Raw genomic sequence first — 15,576 nt, forward strand, 5'->3', positions numbered from 1 at the left:
TTTGTATTCTAAGTCACTTGAAGCAAAAACCTGGATGTTTGGAGGGGAAGAAGGGAGCAAAGGTGCCAAGTGAAACCCCCCCACACTATGTTAATTTTATTAACCACCACATTAGAGCACGTGGAAACATACCCAGAAAAACATCCACCAACAGAAGTTTCTGGCTATTCATTTTGTTTTACAGTATGCTTGAGGGAACTCAAAATGATGAGAAGAAATTCTTTCAGAAATGTGAGAAGTGGATGAAATTCCTAGAAAAAATGAAAGAAGCCTTAAAAACAGATATTCCAGGACGGTTTGAAGAACTGCAAGAGCAACAGAGAGTGTATGAGGTAAAGTTAACTCTAAAAACAGAGGCAGCATCTTGAATGATGAAGGCAGAGGGAAATCACTAGAAAATGCTGTGCCATTTGAAATTAGATCTGAGCAGGATTTTACAGAGCATTTCACTCTTGAAATGCCTATTAAAGTAAAAACTCTGAAACATGAAAATCCTTTTCCAAAGGGGCAGATCCCTTTTTGCAAGGATCAGACCTTTAAGAGTGCATCTTCAAGTGCTGTGTCATGAGGTCATAAATTTCTCCAGCCCTGGGGTGTCCTTGTCTGCCTGTCCCACAACACTGGAGCCTGTGGCAACTAACTGGATAGCTTACTGAAGACCTGCTAGCAATCTTAACAGTTTCTGGAAAAAATGCATTTAAAATAGTCTTTTCACAGCATATTTCTGGTTTACCCAGTTATTAGATATTGGTGGAAATTTGTTTTCTCTGGCATTTTCCCAAGCAGTTGCTATTTGTTACAGAGAAACAGTCAAAAAACTTTGTTTCAAATCTGTATCATCCAGCTCGTGGTGGGGTCCACTGTCACATACGTGCAAATTCCTCCTGGTATCCAAAAACTGTGGACTTTTAGGAGGCATTTGACACTAGCAATTGAAAATAATAGGCTTTTCAGCATTTACAATTACATAAATGCTGTCACTCTAGAGAGGCAGAAGCAGCTTTCCTAGCAAAGGTTGTTCACTGAATAGTTAAAACTTGTTCTCTTGGTATTTTCAGATGCTGCAGACTGAGATTTCCATAAATCAGCAGACATTTAATTCTATCATAGAAAAAGTTCTACTCTCCTTGGAATCCGGAGAAGCAGAGAAAAGGTACTTTATTTGGTTTTCTCCTGAACATCTTGGCCATTTAGTGAATATGCTGTCTTCCTTGGAACTGGTATTGCATCTTTGCTCTTGTGAGGACATAAACCCAAATTCTTAGCTGGGTTCACTCTTTGAATGATCACCTGTCACATTTTGCAGAAGTGTGAGGAGGTGCAGTGAGGAAGCCAGGTGCCCTGGCCAGACTGCATTTGGGATAGTAACAGGCTGGGCTGAAAACAAAAATAATTGCTCCTGAACAGGAGTCTTTTGTTGTGTAGCTGTGGTTGAGAAGCTGCCTGCCCACGAAGCATAATGAGGACGCTGCATATGAGGGATCCTCTCCCTCTTCTGGACTTCTCTGCTTCTCAAAATGCAGAGGTGTGGACTATCCCCACTGCTCCTGGCACACATGGCAGGGCATTGAGTCACTGGCCACGAAACCCCAAATATGTGGTGCCTAAACCTGTTTTTTATCACGATCTTACACCTTTCTCTTAATCAATGCAGTGTGAGAAACAGCAGGTAATGTTTGTGAGCAGAGGTTCAGCTGTCTTGGGTGTTTGGGGTGAACACATTTCCCTCCCTGCCAGATCTTGCTGCGTCCAGAGACTTGGCAGGACAGTGTGTGTGCTCCCCTCAGACATGCCAGTATGAAATCCATAGCTTGGCTTAAAACTGCCAGGGGAGGTAGAGCTAAACCAAGCTGAGCTGCTGGATTTTTGTGTTGGGAGCTACCCACACAAAGGCAGGGGTTTGTCTTAGAGTGAATCAGGGATGATGGCCTCCTGCAGAGAAGCAGAATTGATAGATGAGGTTGCCTTAATCAACCAGCCAGATCTGCTGGATCATCTGACCATGTTGAGGAAGAGGACAAAATAACTGCTTAAATGGGTTCAATAACTGCACAATTTTCCATTGTGCAGATCAATTTTGCAGCATAATCAGCGACCTTGTCTCACTTGGATAAACCTTTTTGTTCTCACTTGGCTAAACCTTTGTGTTCTTCAGAGAAGTGTTTAGTGAATATAGTGTCTGATTGCTGTACTCTGTATGTTGCTATACCACAACTGCAAGATGGACTTGCCTTACCCTTCTTTGTATCCTGTGAAAGGTTGTTTGGATTGCTTAAAAGATGGAATACAGAGAGCAGGGCTGAGCTTAGGGCTGCAAAGAGCTTTCTTGCATTGTTGGGTATTGTAACTGTAAAACAACTTTGCAAATGGAGTTCCATCACAATTACTGTAATACGCAGCGTTGAGATCAAAACAAATTAACACTCAACCCTTGTAATTTTCAGGACAGAGTTTATTTCCAAGCTCACGTTGCTGAAAGAGCAGTGGCAGAATGTTATCCGGATGGTTCAGCAGAGGAAGAAAGATATTGATGGACTTGTGAGCCAGTGGCAGCTCTTCAGGAGTTCCCTGCAGAGCCTCAAGAGATTCCTTGATGACACAAACAGCTTCCTTGCAGCTGTGAAGAGCCAGGACTGTTACAGCCTTTATCAGCTTAGAAATGTAATTCATGATTTCAAGGTACTGTGTTTACTTCTCATAAATCTAAAATTCGTGGGCTTTTTCCCTCAGACTGAAACGACTTCTGTCCAGTAAGATAAAAAGCTTTAAAATCACACACTTTCTTGGGGGAGAAATGATTGGTGACACTTTTTCCTTAAAGCTGAGCACAGATAAGAAAGCAGTGACATTGCAAAAGGCTCATTATACTCAGAAATTTCTTGATCAGCATTGACATTTGGGAGCCTTGCATGCTTTAAAATTCTTATGGATATGAAAATGGAAATTCAGGGTGCCAGAAGATGAGACAGACAGCCTAGTCAGCAGGTAACCTCTAGGTCTGTGTGCATCTTACTGACATAACTGCTGAATTCAGGCCTTTTATTCTGCCTGAAGGAACGTACTTATGTGGCAAGACAGGCCACATAGGTCCTGTGTGTGCAGGTATGTGCAGGAGATGCCAGAAACAATGGAAAAAACACTTGCAAGGGAGTCTGTTCACTCCAAGATACACGAACCTGGTGAGCAGTTCTTCAGAACAGTGAGTTCTGCATTTTACATGCCGTGGAAAAAAATAATTTCCTTTGTTAATTTTGGATATTTTGGCTTTCCATTTAACTATGCACCACTTTGTTTTATAGGAAGGTAGAAACAAGCCGTGAACTTAATGGTTGTGTAAGGAAATTTAAAACCTTTTAAAATACTGCTGAATGCTATTTGCACAGTCCAAGATTTATATTGTGTAACCACACACCTAGTGTTGATGGATCAACACATTACCAGTGGTCCATTTGGTGCTTGCCCTCTTTATTTCATCTTTATTTCTACCTGCTGTGTAAAGGTGATTTTCAGTAGATTTTACAACTTAGTGCTCATGCTTTTTTCTTAGTGAGAAAAGCCAGAAAGTCTTCTCCCTTCTACTCCAAATTGCCCTTTTCCTCCTGCTGCTCTTCTACAGAAAGAAACTCTGATTATATCTCCTTGTGTTAGAGATCAATATGTTGTGGGCAAATTATTATTGATGGCTTACTTCACTTGGAGTACCTCCTGGTTAACAGGGCTGTTATCCCTGAAAAAATTAGCTTAAGATGTTGATGTTAAAGGTGGTCATAGAACTTTGATTATATTTTTTATTTTGAGTAACTCATACAACTGAATTTCCATCTTTTTTTTTTTTGACTGCTGCACTTTCACCCTATAGATTCAGTCTGGGGAAAGCTATTGTAGAGTTTTTTAAATCAAAATATCAGAGAAAACATGATTTTTCTGCAATGAAAGAAGCACATAGGAGATTTATTGATTCCTCTTTCATGACTGTGAGCAAAGTTGTACCTCCTGAGTCATCTACCCAAGTGAAATACTGGGAAAACACTTGAACAGCTTAGAAAGTTGATTTTTTTTTTTTTTCCTTCTCAAGAGTAAGGCAGTGATCCTTCAGAGGTGGCAAGCCATGTACACCTTGGTCATCGATGTCGGGGAGAAGTTGCGCACTGTCTCCGATCCCGAGACCAGCGCTGCTCTCCAGGAGGAGCTCAGCCAGTTACAGCAGTGTTGGGGGAAGACCCAGGCCCTGCTGGAGAAGAAGAAGATGCAGTTCAGTGGCACCCTACAGGTAGATGATGCCATCCCCACCTACTCCTCTGGAATTGGGTCTCAAGAGCTTCCCTGTCCCACCATCTCCAGGGCTGAGCTGCTGCTTGCTGCAGGGGCACTCTGAGGGAAGTGCCTGTCGTGTGTCATCAGGGCTTGAGGGAAGCTAAAACTGTGGTCCCCTGATTCTCCAAAGGAAATTGAGTTGGAATGTATTCGTTGGAACAATGGATGTTCCTGCTCTGATTGTTCTCGTGCTCCCCATGGCCTGGAGCTCGTTTGGGCTGTGAAGCTAAAATTTAGCTTAGAGTTAACATGACTTGTTCCTCCTCGTGTTGTTGAACATCTAAATAGAAGGGTTGGTCATACTTCTTTCCTTAGAGCAATGAATTTGCTTTCATGGCTAAGTAGCACATTAGGTGTCTTTAAATTGCATGCGGTCACTGATACAGTCCAAAAACCATGCTTAAAGCCTCTTGGGTTGAACAAAACAAAATGAGCAGAAATAATCTCTGAGACAAGCCTTAAATAGGAGAGGCTTGAAGCTCTGTAAATCCAAGCACCAAATCCTTGTGGGTGGCACTATGTATCAAAAAAGAAAATTCAAAATACCAGAGCACATGTCAGATTATTTCAGTGGGTTGCAGATACTACTTTGTAACCTATCTTTGTGGTTCAGTATGTCACGATGAATTATCCTCACCTTTTACACATCCCTGAGCAGACTTGTGACCGCTTTGAAAAGCAAATCAAGGAACTGGAAAGCAGACTGCAAGAGCTGAAGGAGAAAGTAAAAGATCCACTCCCTGTTGAACACGAGGAGCTCCACAAAGCCAAGGAACCTATTAAGGTATGAACAGCCATACTGTGTTTAAATGTATGTAGTCTTTGCACAACACCTCGTCCCTGTAAAATCAGTTTTCCCTCTTACCTGCTCTTCAGTGACACTGAATTTCTCTCCTTTACACCATCCTGATTGCTGCCCATCTCCAAAATCCAGCTGACCAAGAAGATTATGAGTAGTAGTAGTGTTTGGATTTTTTTTTCTGCTCCCTTTACAGTCTGCATTTATGAAATAAGTAGTTTCTCAAACAAAAGGGAAAAAGTTCCCTTCTCTCAGCTCATTTGGCTGCTATCCCCATGACCGAATCTCACTTTTTGTTTCCCAATCCATTTTGCACATGGAGCTCCTCAGGCAAGAGGCCTTGTAATTCTGCAAAACACCATGTATACCTGCAGGATCTGGGAATAATTAAAGAGAAGGAAAATTAAGAGTAAGGGAGTGGCAAAATTCCTTGCAGCCCATAGTGCACCATGAAAATTAAATGGCAAGAAAAGCACTTCCAAGGGATAGGAGACATTTTGTCTGGAGTGGTCAGTCTTTCATCATCCTTTTATGAAGTGAATTGTTGACCTATGTAGTGGGAACAAATAAGCTTATTAATGAGCCAAGGCTTTGAACTCATTATCAGCTGTCTGAAATCTTCTTTGTGAGTGCTGGCTGTTTTTCCTGGGGCAGCAGCCTTGCTGTAGCCCTGAATTACCTGTGAGATGGAAGCACAGAGCTTCTGCCTCTTATCCCAGCAGGAGAAATTCAGCTGCAGAGGCATCAGTGTCAGTGCCAGTGCAAGTGCTGCTAGTAGGTGTCATAGTACCATAAAGGACTAAAATGGCATGGCATGCTCTTCCTGCTTTTTCACTTCTATCTGGAATAGAGCTATTTTTCTTTCAGCTCTGAAACTTATATGAGGCTAGCAAAGTCCCATGAAATTCCACAGTTAGCTCTGTAATTGCTCAGGATTTGCCCCTTGTTAGGAGACATAAAAGCATGTGTGCACATCTATAGGAGTACTGTGATCTCAGGTAAATTCTAAAGTCAGGTTTGTTTGGTGTTTTCCTCTAGCATTGAAGCTGGGTCCAAGACCTGTAAAAATCATTACAGGGTTTAGACCCAGCGCACTTCTGACACAAACACTCACAGATTATTTTCCCTTTAAAATGAGACAAACTGGATTCTCTCTAAGAGTTGTGGGGGTGTTTTTTTTGTTTTTTTGTTTTTTTTTTTTTTTTTTTTGGTTTTTTTTTTTTGTTGTTTTGTTTGTTTTGTTTGGTTTTTTGTTGTTGTTGTTGGTGTTGGTTGTTGTGCCAGTGACCCTTCCCAGCAGCTATTTTTGCAAAATGCGACCTAGAACCTTGTGTGTAGTGTCATATTCCCCAGCTGCACACAGTGGTACCTCTGCTTTTTAGGTGACAATTTGAACAGTGTTAAGGAAAATGTGTAACTTACAATAAAGAGAAATGTTAGGTTTGTTCCTCGACATTCAGGTGGTTTTTAGAGTCTTTTTTGCCCTCTGCAAAGCTCTGAGCCAGACGGATGAAAGAGGCGGAGTCTTCGAATTCTCATTTTTCAAGATTGCATGTTTCGTTTATTGTTCTTATCTTACAATTTTCTCAGCACCCCACGAGAGATGTTTGCAGCTGCTCGGGCATCGGACGACTCCTCGACTCCTCCCGAACTGGGCTGTCGTTATCTTTTATACTAATTGCTACATATTCTTTATTTACTATTTCTCACCAATGCCTATTACTAATACTAAACAGGTCATTTCTACCTTGACCCAATCCCCATTAAACTACTTTGTGCCAATGTCACTGCCAAAATGGAGTGAGGGAAGAAGAAAGAAGCAACAGGAGACAACGCCCCAAATTCTCCATCTTGCCCCCATTCACTTCAATGCTAGAAATCGAAATTTACTGTTTTTTCACCCTGTGATAAGCTAAGCTACAATCTTTCACATTCTTGTGGCCTGCAAACCCTCTCGCAGTGTAGGAAGTCTTTCCCATGGACTGAGATCAAAGCCAGTGTCTCTCTGAGCTTGGGTCCCAGACCCCCCTGTCCAGGTCCCTGACCCTCCAGGGCAGCCAAAGGAATGCCCTGGAGTCCAACAGAGAAAGGGGACATGGGGGAGCAAAGCAGAAAAGAGAGCCTGTTTTCTGTGAACAAGCAGTTTAAAAGCTCCACATTCCTCACAAATCTGGGGAAGTGCCTACGAAATCACTCATTAGAGAAGGCAACTGATTTATTTTTTTTGTGTGCTTCAAAAAATAACCTGAAACTGGATCAAATGCAGGTGTGAAGCAACTTGCCCAAAACAATTATGACAGGAATAAAGGAAACCCTGAAGAAGCGGGCATGTGCCGGCCTGGGTGTGAGAACCCGAAGGCTGCCCTGGAGCAGGGGCGTTGCCGGGGCCAGGCTGTGTCGCAGCGCTTTGGGATGCAGCGATGGTACCGTGGGTCAGCCGGGGCACTGCCATGGGCTCCAGTGGGGTTCCAGTGGGGTTCCAGCAGGGTTCCAGCGGGGTTCCAGCGATCTCCAGGGGATCCTGGCCAGCCCAGCCCCACTGGAGAGCGCGGCACAGGCGGCCGCACATTGCCTGCTCTCCTCCCCCACAGGCCAGGCAGGGGATTAGCGAGCAGGTTTGGGAAGCCGAGGAGCTTAGTGCCAAGGCTTGTGCGGGTGCGTTTCCATGCAGGAGCTGGAGCAGTCGCTGGCAGACTGGGCCCACGACATGAAGGAGCTGCAGGCCATGAAGGCGGAGCTGGCGCACCTCATCCTCACCGAGGACATGATGGTGCTCAAGGAGCAAGTGGAGCATTTGCACAGGCAGTGGGAAGAGCTCTGCCTGCGGGTAAGTCTCAGCCTCCTCCGGGGTGTTTCGATGTCCGTGGGGCCTGGCAGGGAAGGGAAGGGCAGGGAAGGGAAGGGCAGGGAAGGGAAGGGAAGGGAAGGGAAGGGAAGGGAAGGGAAGGGAAGGGAAGGGAAGGGAAGGGAAGGGAAGGGAAGGGAAGGGAAGGGAAGGGAAGGGAAGGGAAGGGAAGGGAAGGGAAGGGAAGGGAAGGGAAGGGAAGGGAAGGGAAGGGAAGGGAAGGGAAGGGAAGGGAAGGGAAGGGGGAGCAGGGCAGCACAGGGGTTTCTCTGGGCCTGGCTCCCTTTGGAGGTTCTGGGTGGGAATGGGGCCGCTCCAGGCGCAGCTGGCCCGGGATGGAGCTGGCCCTTTGTGTCCTGGACGGGCAGCCGAGGGTTTTGTTGCAACCCCTTTGTAAGAAGCGAGTGTGGAACTGCACAGAGCCCAGATGCAGCTGTTTACTGGAAGAGGTGCCTTTGTTCCGGGCTGCCAAAGGCAGGGAGGGATGAGCACAGGAATTGCCGGAGGCCATGGATGCAGGGAAAGGAAGAGGGAAGTTAAAACAAAATGCCAGCAGAAATGAAACTTAAATGTGTTTAAAAGCTAACTCCTTGGGTTTGAGCACATTGAGAACTGAGCTGTCTTTTTTGTAGCAGGAAAATGCTGTGAAACATTTGCATTCTTTGTGGCTTGTTGCTGTATTACACCTAATTTAGTGTTGTGTGTAAAATTGCTTGGAGCATTTACAGCAAAGTCACGTGGACTTGATTCATTAGGTTATTATGCAGTTTGAATGTGTGCTTACTTTGCCCTGTTAACAGGATTGGAAGAGGTAAAATACTTCGGGGTCTTAAGTTATTTGGGGGGGGGCTCTACATACCAGCAAGCCGAACTCTTGCAGTCTCTTTACTAACAAGTAAATAGCTTTTCTTTTACAGTTTGTAAAGAGGTATTGAAACCAGTTAGTATTTTGTTTCTAACCCTTACACAGGCAAAGGTAAAGCAATCTTGCTGGGGATGTTGCCAGAGTATTGAGCAGCTGTGCTTATTTCACAAAATGTGTTGTGATGAAATAATTACTTGTTTTGATTGAAATAGTTAATTTCTTTTTGCATTGCAATGAGAAAGAAGAATTTAATTTAATTTAATTTAAGAATTTAATGTCCTTAAACTGGACAGCTGTTCTACAAACAGTGTTTTCTCGGTTATCTTTTTCTGAACTCTGAAAAATAATTCCAGAAACATCCTCTCCCCTCCTGAGAAATATGAGCCATTATTTTTTAAATCAAAATGCCTGAACCATTTTCCTTATGGAAATCTGTAGTTAAGCCTATAAATGAGAAAACTGTTGTTTTTCATTTTTTTGGTGAGCTGCTGAAGCCTGCTTGTCCCCTGTGTTGAATAGCCCTGAAAATTAAAGTTTTTTATATGTGCTCTACTACAGTCTATTAGGTAGTAATTTCACGTAGTAATTTAAGTTCAGATTTTATTCAAAATTTCCATTTTAATTTCCTGAGGGAACAACGTTGAGTTCAGTCTGTCTTGGAGGGAGGGAAGAGGTGACAGTAATGTAACTGTGTTAGGCACACAAAATCTCTGCTGGGAGGAATCTGAGTGCTGTAGTGGAGGGAGATTCTGAATGTTTGCACAGCCCTAATGAGTCTCATGAGAGCCCACAGTGGTGCTCAGTGCTGGACACCAGGGTAGGAGAGCAGACTTTATAAGGCATGACTGCTTCATGTTGGATAACAAATTAGAGTCAAGATGTATTGTGTGGAGGAAAGTCTGCAGAATAAATGGAGGGAGGTGAAAGAGCTGCAGCTGTCAGGGCCCTGGGGCAGCCAGATGCCTGTGCTCAACTGGGCAGAGGGAGCAGATGCACTCAAGGGATTAGCATTTACAGAGCTGCCCTTGCAAGGTGCATGTAGGTCACAGATGTAACCATTCAACCCAGGCAGCATCCTGGGGATGTTATTTTAGCCTCTGTTTGGAATGCACACGAAGCACACATGGTGGCTGCAAAATGGGGTGGTACCAGGGCAGCTGGGCAGAGGGAGAAAGTGCTCGAAGCAATGGCTTGAGGGGCTCATGTTCCTAGAAGTTTGTCTGGGATTTTTTGGGTTATTTCTGTTTTTTGCTCTCAGCCTGTATTGCTTAGCCAGCTAGAAGGTGCTTCTTGCTCTTAAAATCCTGCCTTGCCCCGTTCTGAGCAGGCAACATGGGGTCAGAATCACATGAGCATTTAGAGCTCGTTTTGCTGATAAGCATAGTCTGTTCTTCCAGTGACCAAGTAAACTCATCTCCATACATGGGAGATGCTGCAAGTGGTAAGGAAGGGTGAAGGGTCCACCCTCCACACCTCTGAGCTTGAGGGTATATGGGAACATCCCAGAGCAGAGACACTCTTGGAAACTTTCTGAGGTCCCTGGCATCTCCAGGCTTTTTCCTATGGGGAGCATGAGAGACCTTTTCCCTGTGTCCCAAGACAGTGCTTTCATCCTCATCTCTTTGCTTGTCATGAAGGATTCAGAAATCCCTTTCACCTCTCCATCCCCTCCTTGAAAACAAGTCAGAATTTAAGGGACCAAAGCAATGTGTTGGGAGATGGTTTTGTGACTCCTGTTTTGATCCTGGTGTTAGATGGAGCTGGCCTTGTTTCCACACTACGCATTTAAACTTCACTCTGGCGTACAAAATAATGTTAGAGATAAGTTTAGAAGGATCAATAATGGAATTTTGAGGAGTCCTATGCTGTATGAAGTGCATGGGAGATGTGAGGAGGGAGTGTTTCCTGCTTTAGGGAGATAATTAGAGTGGCCATCTACAGCCAAGACAAGCAAAATGTTATGCACAGTCTTTAGACAAAATTTATTCGTGAGAATGAGGGGTTACTTTTTTCTCTTGCTTCAGTAGAACCATTTTTCACTTCCTTTGTCCCCTATATCTTACAGGAATCCATCAAAGTAAATAAATAAATACATATTTAAAAGCCCTAAGCTACAGACAGGTGCTATTAGCTAGTGAGAAGTGTGACCCTGCTTATTTCTGAGATATTGGAGCAGTGATAATGACTCTGCTTTTTCAGGCAGTATCAGACCTTAATTTCTCTGTCTAGACAATTTGTTTATCCATCCTGGAAAATGTATTTTTGATGGAGGAAAAAAAAAAACCCATAGTTTTCAATGAAAAGGATAGATTATTGATGCTGATTTTTTTCCAATTACTGGTAGGCAAATGGAAAGAAAATAGGGAGGTTTTTATAGAGATAAAATAATTGTAGTCAGTAGTTGCAAGGTTTCTCTTAAAGTGGCAGAAAAAGAACTTATCTAGGTGTTTCTCTTGTGTTATATATGAGGCCATACTAAACACTGTGTAGTAATTATATATTTTGTATTTCTTCTGTGTTTGATATTTTCAGGTTTTCACTGAGTAACATTTAAATTTTTATATAAGCACATTATTTATAAAGCTGTCACTCAGTTTCATTCTTCTGAGGGAGAGAATCTGGTATTTGCTAGTCAACTCTTTGTCCTGCTATCCAAAAGAAGATGTAATAACAATCTGCTTACTGGCTTTGGAAAGGAAAGTAGAATACCTGATAATACTTTGCTCCTGCAAAATGGAATAAGATCAAGTGCAGACTAGAAATTAGAAGGTTCATAATTGTTGGTTTCCTTCCTGGAAAAGCTGCTGCTAGAATTAATTGTGTGTGCTTTTCCATAGGTGTCCCTGAGGAAGCAGGAGATCGAGGATAGGCTCAATGCCTGGATCGTGTTCAATGAGAAGAACAAGGAGCTGTGCTCCTGGCTGGTACAGATGGAAAGCAAAGTGCTGCAGACTGCAGATGTTAGCATTGAAGACATGATAGACAAACTGCAGAAGGTAAGTAGCAATGCCACTTTTCTTCAATTGCAGTCAGATAACTTACTATAGAGGCACCACTTCTCGTGTATTCCTTGCTTCTTGGAAGTGATACATGATGTAAAACCAACACACCCAGGCTTTTGTGAGATGAGCTTTTCTAGCATTAGCTCTTCTTGATGTTCAGGCTTGGAGTTTAAAGCAGAACAGAAATGCCTCCCGACTGCATTTAGTCATGGAGTGTGTTCTGTGTGAGCTGTGGTGATGGGCTCTGGGTTGTTAGAATTTTGGGGCACATGTGTACACCCAGCACTGCTCAGAGTGGTGTCCTGGGAGCAGCTCACTGCTCTCACCACCTCCATCATCCACACCACTGGCAGGCAGAGGGCAAAGAAAAGATTGAAGGATGGGGTTACCACAATCAAAAATAAAACCTAATTCTGTCCTTTCCGTGGTAGTTTCTAATACTTTTGTATTAGCTTGATTTTAAAGAAGACCATTATTGTTCTGCTGTTCTTCCTCAAGGCTAAAATGTCTCAGTGTCTAATCCCACATCTCCGCTGGAGAGGAATGCCAGCAAAATAAAGCCATCCTAGACTTGAATTTGGGTTCTTTTGAGGTAGCTTCATTGAAAAATGATGTTAAATCAGGAAAACAACAGATAAAATTAGAACATTCAGTTGCTATTTTTAGGAATACTTACTCCTGGCACTTGCAAGTCTTTAAGCTGCTTATTTTTTCATAGATTGTGAGAGGGCTTCTTCATTGAGGTTTTCTTTTTGTTTTGACTGAGAGTTCTACATGCTAATGTAGAAACCTCAGCCAAACCTGATTCCACATCACACACCTGGGAAAAGAAACACATATTTTTGTTATAGTATCATAGTTTTGTTTTGCCCTGTAATTAAAGCAATGTTTGTGTATGTTTATCAGGACTGCATGGAAGAAATAAACCTGTTCAGTGAAAATAAGCTTCACTTGAAACAAATGGGTGATCAGCTAATCAAGGCTAGCAACAAGAGCCGAGTTGCAGAAATAGATGATAAACTCAACAAAATCAATGACCGCTGGCAGCACCTCTTCGATGTCATTGGAGCACGGTAAGAAAATGATTTTCAATGTTTTATGTGAGATAAAAGTCAGAGGCTTGTGTCCTTGAACATCAGAAACAGAGTGACATGACTTTCCAGTTAAGCTGGAATTTATTAATGAGAGTCAAGCTGAAAGGAAATGCTTTTTTTGGTAACTTATTGCTATATTATGACAGCACATGTCTTAATTTATCCTATGGTAGAGGGCAGGGTGTAAGAATTCATATGAAATAAAATTTTAATGATGGGAGCTTTGTAAAAGGAAGAGTCAAAGTGATCTCTCCATTCCATGTGTTGAATTGCAATCTTATTTTAAGGCAGCATGGTAGGAGTTCATTTGGGCTTTTTAGGAGAGCCTTCTATTTTAACACAAGCCTCTCTTTCACTCTATGTATGAATGAATTTAGGAAAAGATTCTATTCTGCCTCTGTAGATAATCAGATTTATATGATAATGTTCCATTTTTACATTCAAAAGTGTTTGAAATTTCATGTAATACCAGTGCTATTTCTTTACTCAGTCTCCCTCCTAAAAACAACAGAAAGACCATATGAGTTTCTTTTAAATTCAGGATTTTCTGTATGATGGTGAAGTAGAAAATACTGTCAGTTGAAATGAAAACAAAAACCTGCACAGTCTAGGCAACAACCTCTTCTTAACAGATTAAGCATCTTTATTATACTTGACTGAGTTAAGAACATCATGATCATTTCAGTATTAGCCTTACTGAGACGATCCCATTTCATTATTATCTCTGAGTTTCTGCCACAGCTTGGGGAACAGGATGCTGGGCTGGTCTTGCCTCCTGCTGAGTTTATTGGTAATCCAGAAATAATAAGGCTAACACCAAATTAGTATTGGTCTCAGCCTCTCTCCCAAGGTTTTGTTCTCCCTGTGATCCCCCTACTCCGGGCTCTCAGCAGCTCTGTTGCTCAGTTAAATTTGGGACCGATGATGCAAGTGATTGTGCTGTGACAATGAAGTGCCAAGTGTGCTGGTCCTTAATCAGGAATGAGATCTGAATTAATGGTGACACACGAGCTGTGAATGATTAAGCAGAAGCTGCCTTCTGAAGATCTGACACTGCAGATAGACTTGCAACGGTTGTCTCAAGGGGTCTTTGTTTTTGATCTGGTGTAGGAAAGCAAGCTTCACTTTAGTAATAGCACTTTTTCTGTTCTTACCTGATAGTAAAGTGTCACTTTTAAAGCTCTTTTATGATCACTTTTTGTTCTGCTGTGTATTGGTTTTGAATTGTAGCAATTTTTAGATGCAGATTAAAATGCACTGTTTTAAAGGTGAGGTAAGCATGGCACATTTCTGGCAGTCTTTAGGAAAACATGCTAAAGAACTGATGGGGCATTTAGAGAGAGCACTGGCAACTGTATTCCAGTACTCTGTAACAGGGACTTGTCTGCCTGGTAAGTCTTAAATATTTGCCTTCAGGCAAGTGTGCAGTGGTGCTTTGAAGTACATTATTGTGGATTTGTCTACAGCATCAACAAGGTTCCCAGTATTTGGTATCTAAGTGGATATTGCAGCTACTGGGGAATTGGTGGCATGCTTTATGATTGTTCCTGTGTTCTTAATCCCTAAATGCCTGTAATATGCCAGCTTCTACCTGTGATTTCCACCAACTTGGTACTCAGGACCAGGGTAATGAACTGGAGGGCCTGGCAAAATGTGATTTTAAGCCGCTCCCTCGGTGGCCCGAGATTATCAGGCAGCCCTGTGGGCTCTGCTGGTGCCCCTGGAGTTAATACTAAGAGAGCTTCAGCATATGGCAGTGCTGTGCAGCACCTCTCCTCCCTCACCTAATCCACCTTGCTGGGGCTTGGCTCTCAGCTGCTCAGTCAGAAGTAACCACCAGGCCAGACACTCACAGCAGACTCTGAGAACACTCCTAAGAGTTGATTTTGCCCTGCTATAACCTTCCAACTTTGTACTTTTAAGTTTGCTGCTATGGTACTGATTTGCCACTGAGATTCGATGTCTGAAGGAATTAAATTAGACCTCAGTTGACTGAAATGTCCACCACACTCAGAGGTGTGCTTTGGGGCACTCAAGATGACGTTCCCCCTGTTCTTTCGGGTAGCCTCTCTCAAGCTCAGGTGATGGTGGGGAGGCAGCAGCTCAACCCACCACCAGTGTGACACAAATTGGGCCTCTGAGGGAGAGCAGAGAGGAGCAGAGAGCCTTGGGCTGGAGGCAAGGTGACCTGCGAGCGTAGGTTGTGATGCCCTGTGCTGATAGACTGTCTCCTTCCTTCTCAGTTTGCTTTTGCAGAAACTATTTAAAAATTTTGTATTGAGGCTGTGTTGAAAGAACATATGTAAAGGATGGTGGTGGAATTTTGTTGTCCTTGCTGGATTAAGCCATCACTGCCCAGACATCCTCTCACAGTGCGTGGAGGCTGGAGGGAATGGCACAGGGGCTGTGTATCTGCTGCAGCCCTGCAGAAGAGACTGCACAGGTGCTGCCACGTCTGCAGACCTGTGCAATGCCCATTTCATTGGGCATTACTTCATTGCTTGGGAAAAATAAGATGAATGGAGGAGATGCCTCTGGGAAGGGAAGCCAGAGGGCTTGGAGGGTTTGAGGGTAGGGGAATGCTCCTGGAGAGAAGTGATAAATTTTGACTGTGATGCAGAGAAAACCTTGTCTTTCTCATAAAAAGAAAAAGTTAC

General features: G+C 43.1%; 1 protein-coding gene across 5 annotated transcripts in view; it reads left to right on the top strand.

Annotated features, from left to right (window-relative positions):
- Positions 1–15,576, top strand: part of SYNE2 (spectrin repeat containing nuclear envelope protein 2) — a 179,606-nt gene that overhangs the window by 135,760 nt on the left and 28,270 nt on the right. For all 5 annotated transcript variants that reach the window (XM_040067028.2, XM_040067029.2, XM_040067027.2 and 2 more), the window contains 8 exons: positions 185–332; positions 1,059–1,153; positions 2,445–2,679; positions 4,076–4,270; positions 4,973–5,098; positions 7,785–7,940; positions 11,661–11,819; positions 12,732–12,898. In XM_040067028.2, the coding sequence (XP_039922962.1) occupies positions 185–332; positions 1,059–1,153; positions 2,445–2,679; positions 4,076–4,270; positions 4,973–5,098; positions 7,785–7,940; positions 11,661–11,819; positions 12,732–12,898 (1,281 nt within the window). The remainder of the gene's footprint in view (positions 1–184; positions 333–1,058; positions 1,154–2,444; positions 2,680–4,075; positions 4,271–4,972; positions 5,099–7,784; positions 7,941–11,660; positions 11,820–12,731; positions 12,899–15,576) is intronic.

Source organism: Hirundo rustica, chromosome 6 (genome assembly GCF_015227805.2).
Source record: "Hirundo rustica isolate bHirRus1 chromosome 6, bHirRus1.pri.v3, whole genome shotgun sequence".
NCBI classification, from domain to species: domain Eukaryota; kingdom Metazoa; phylum Chordata; class Aves; order Passeriformes; family Hirundinidae; genus Hirundo; species Hirundo rustica.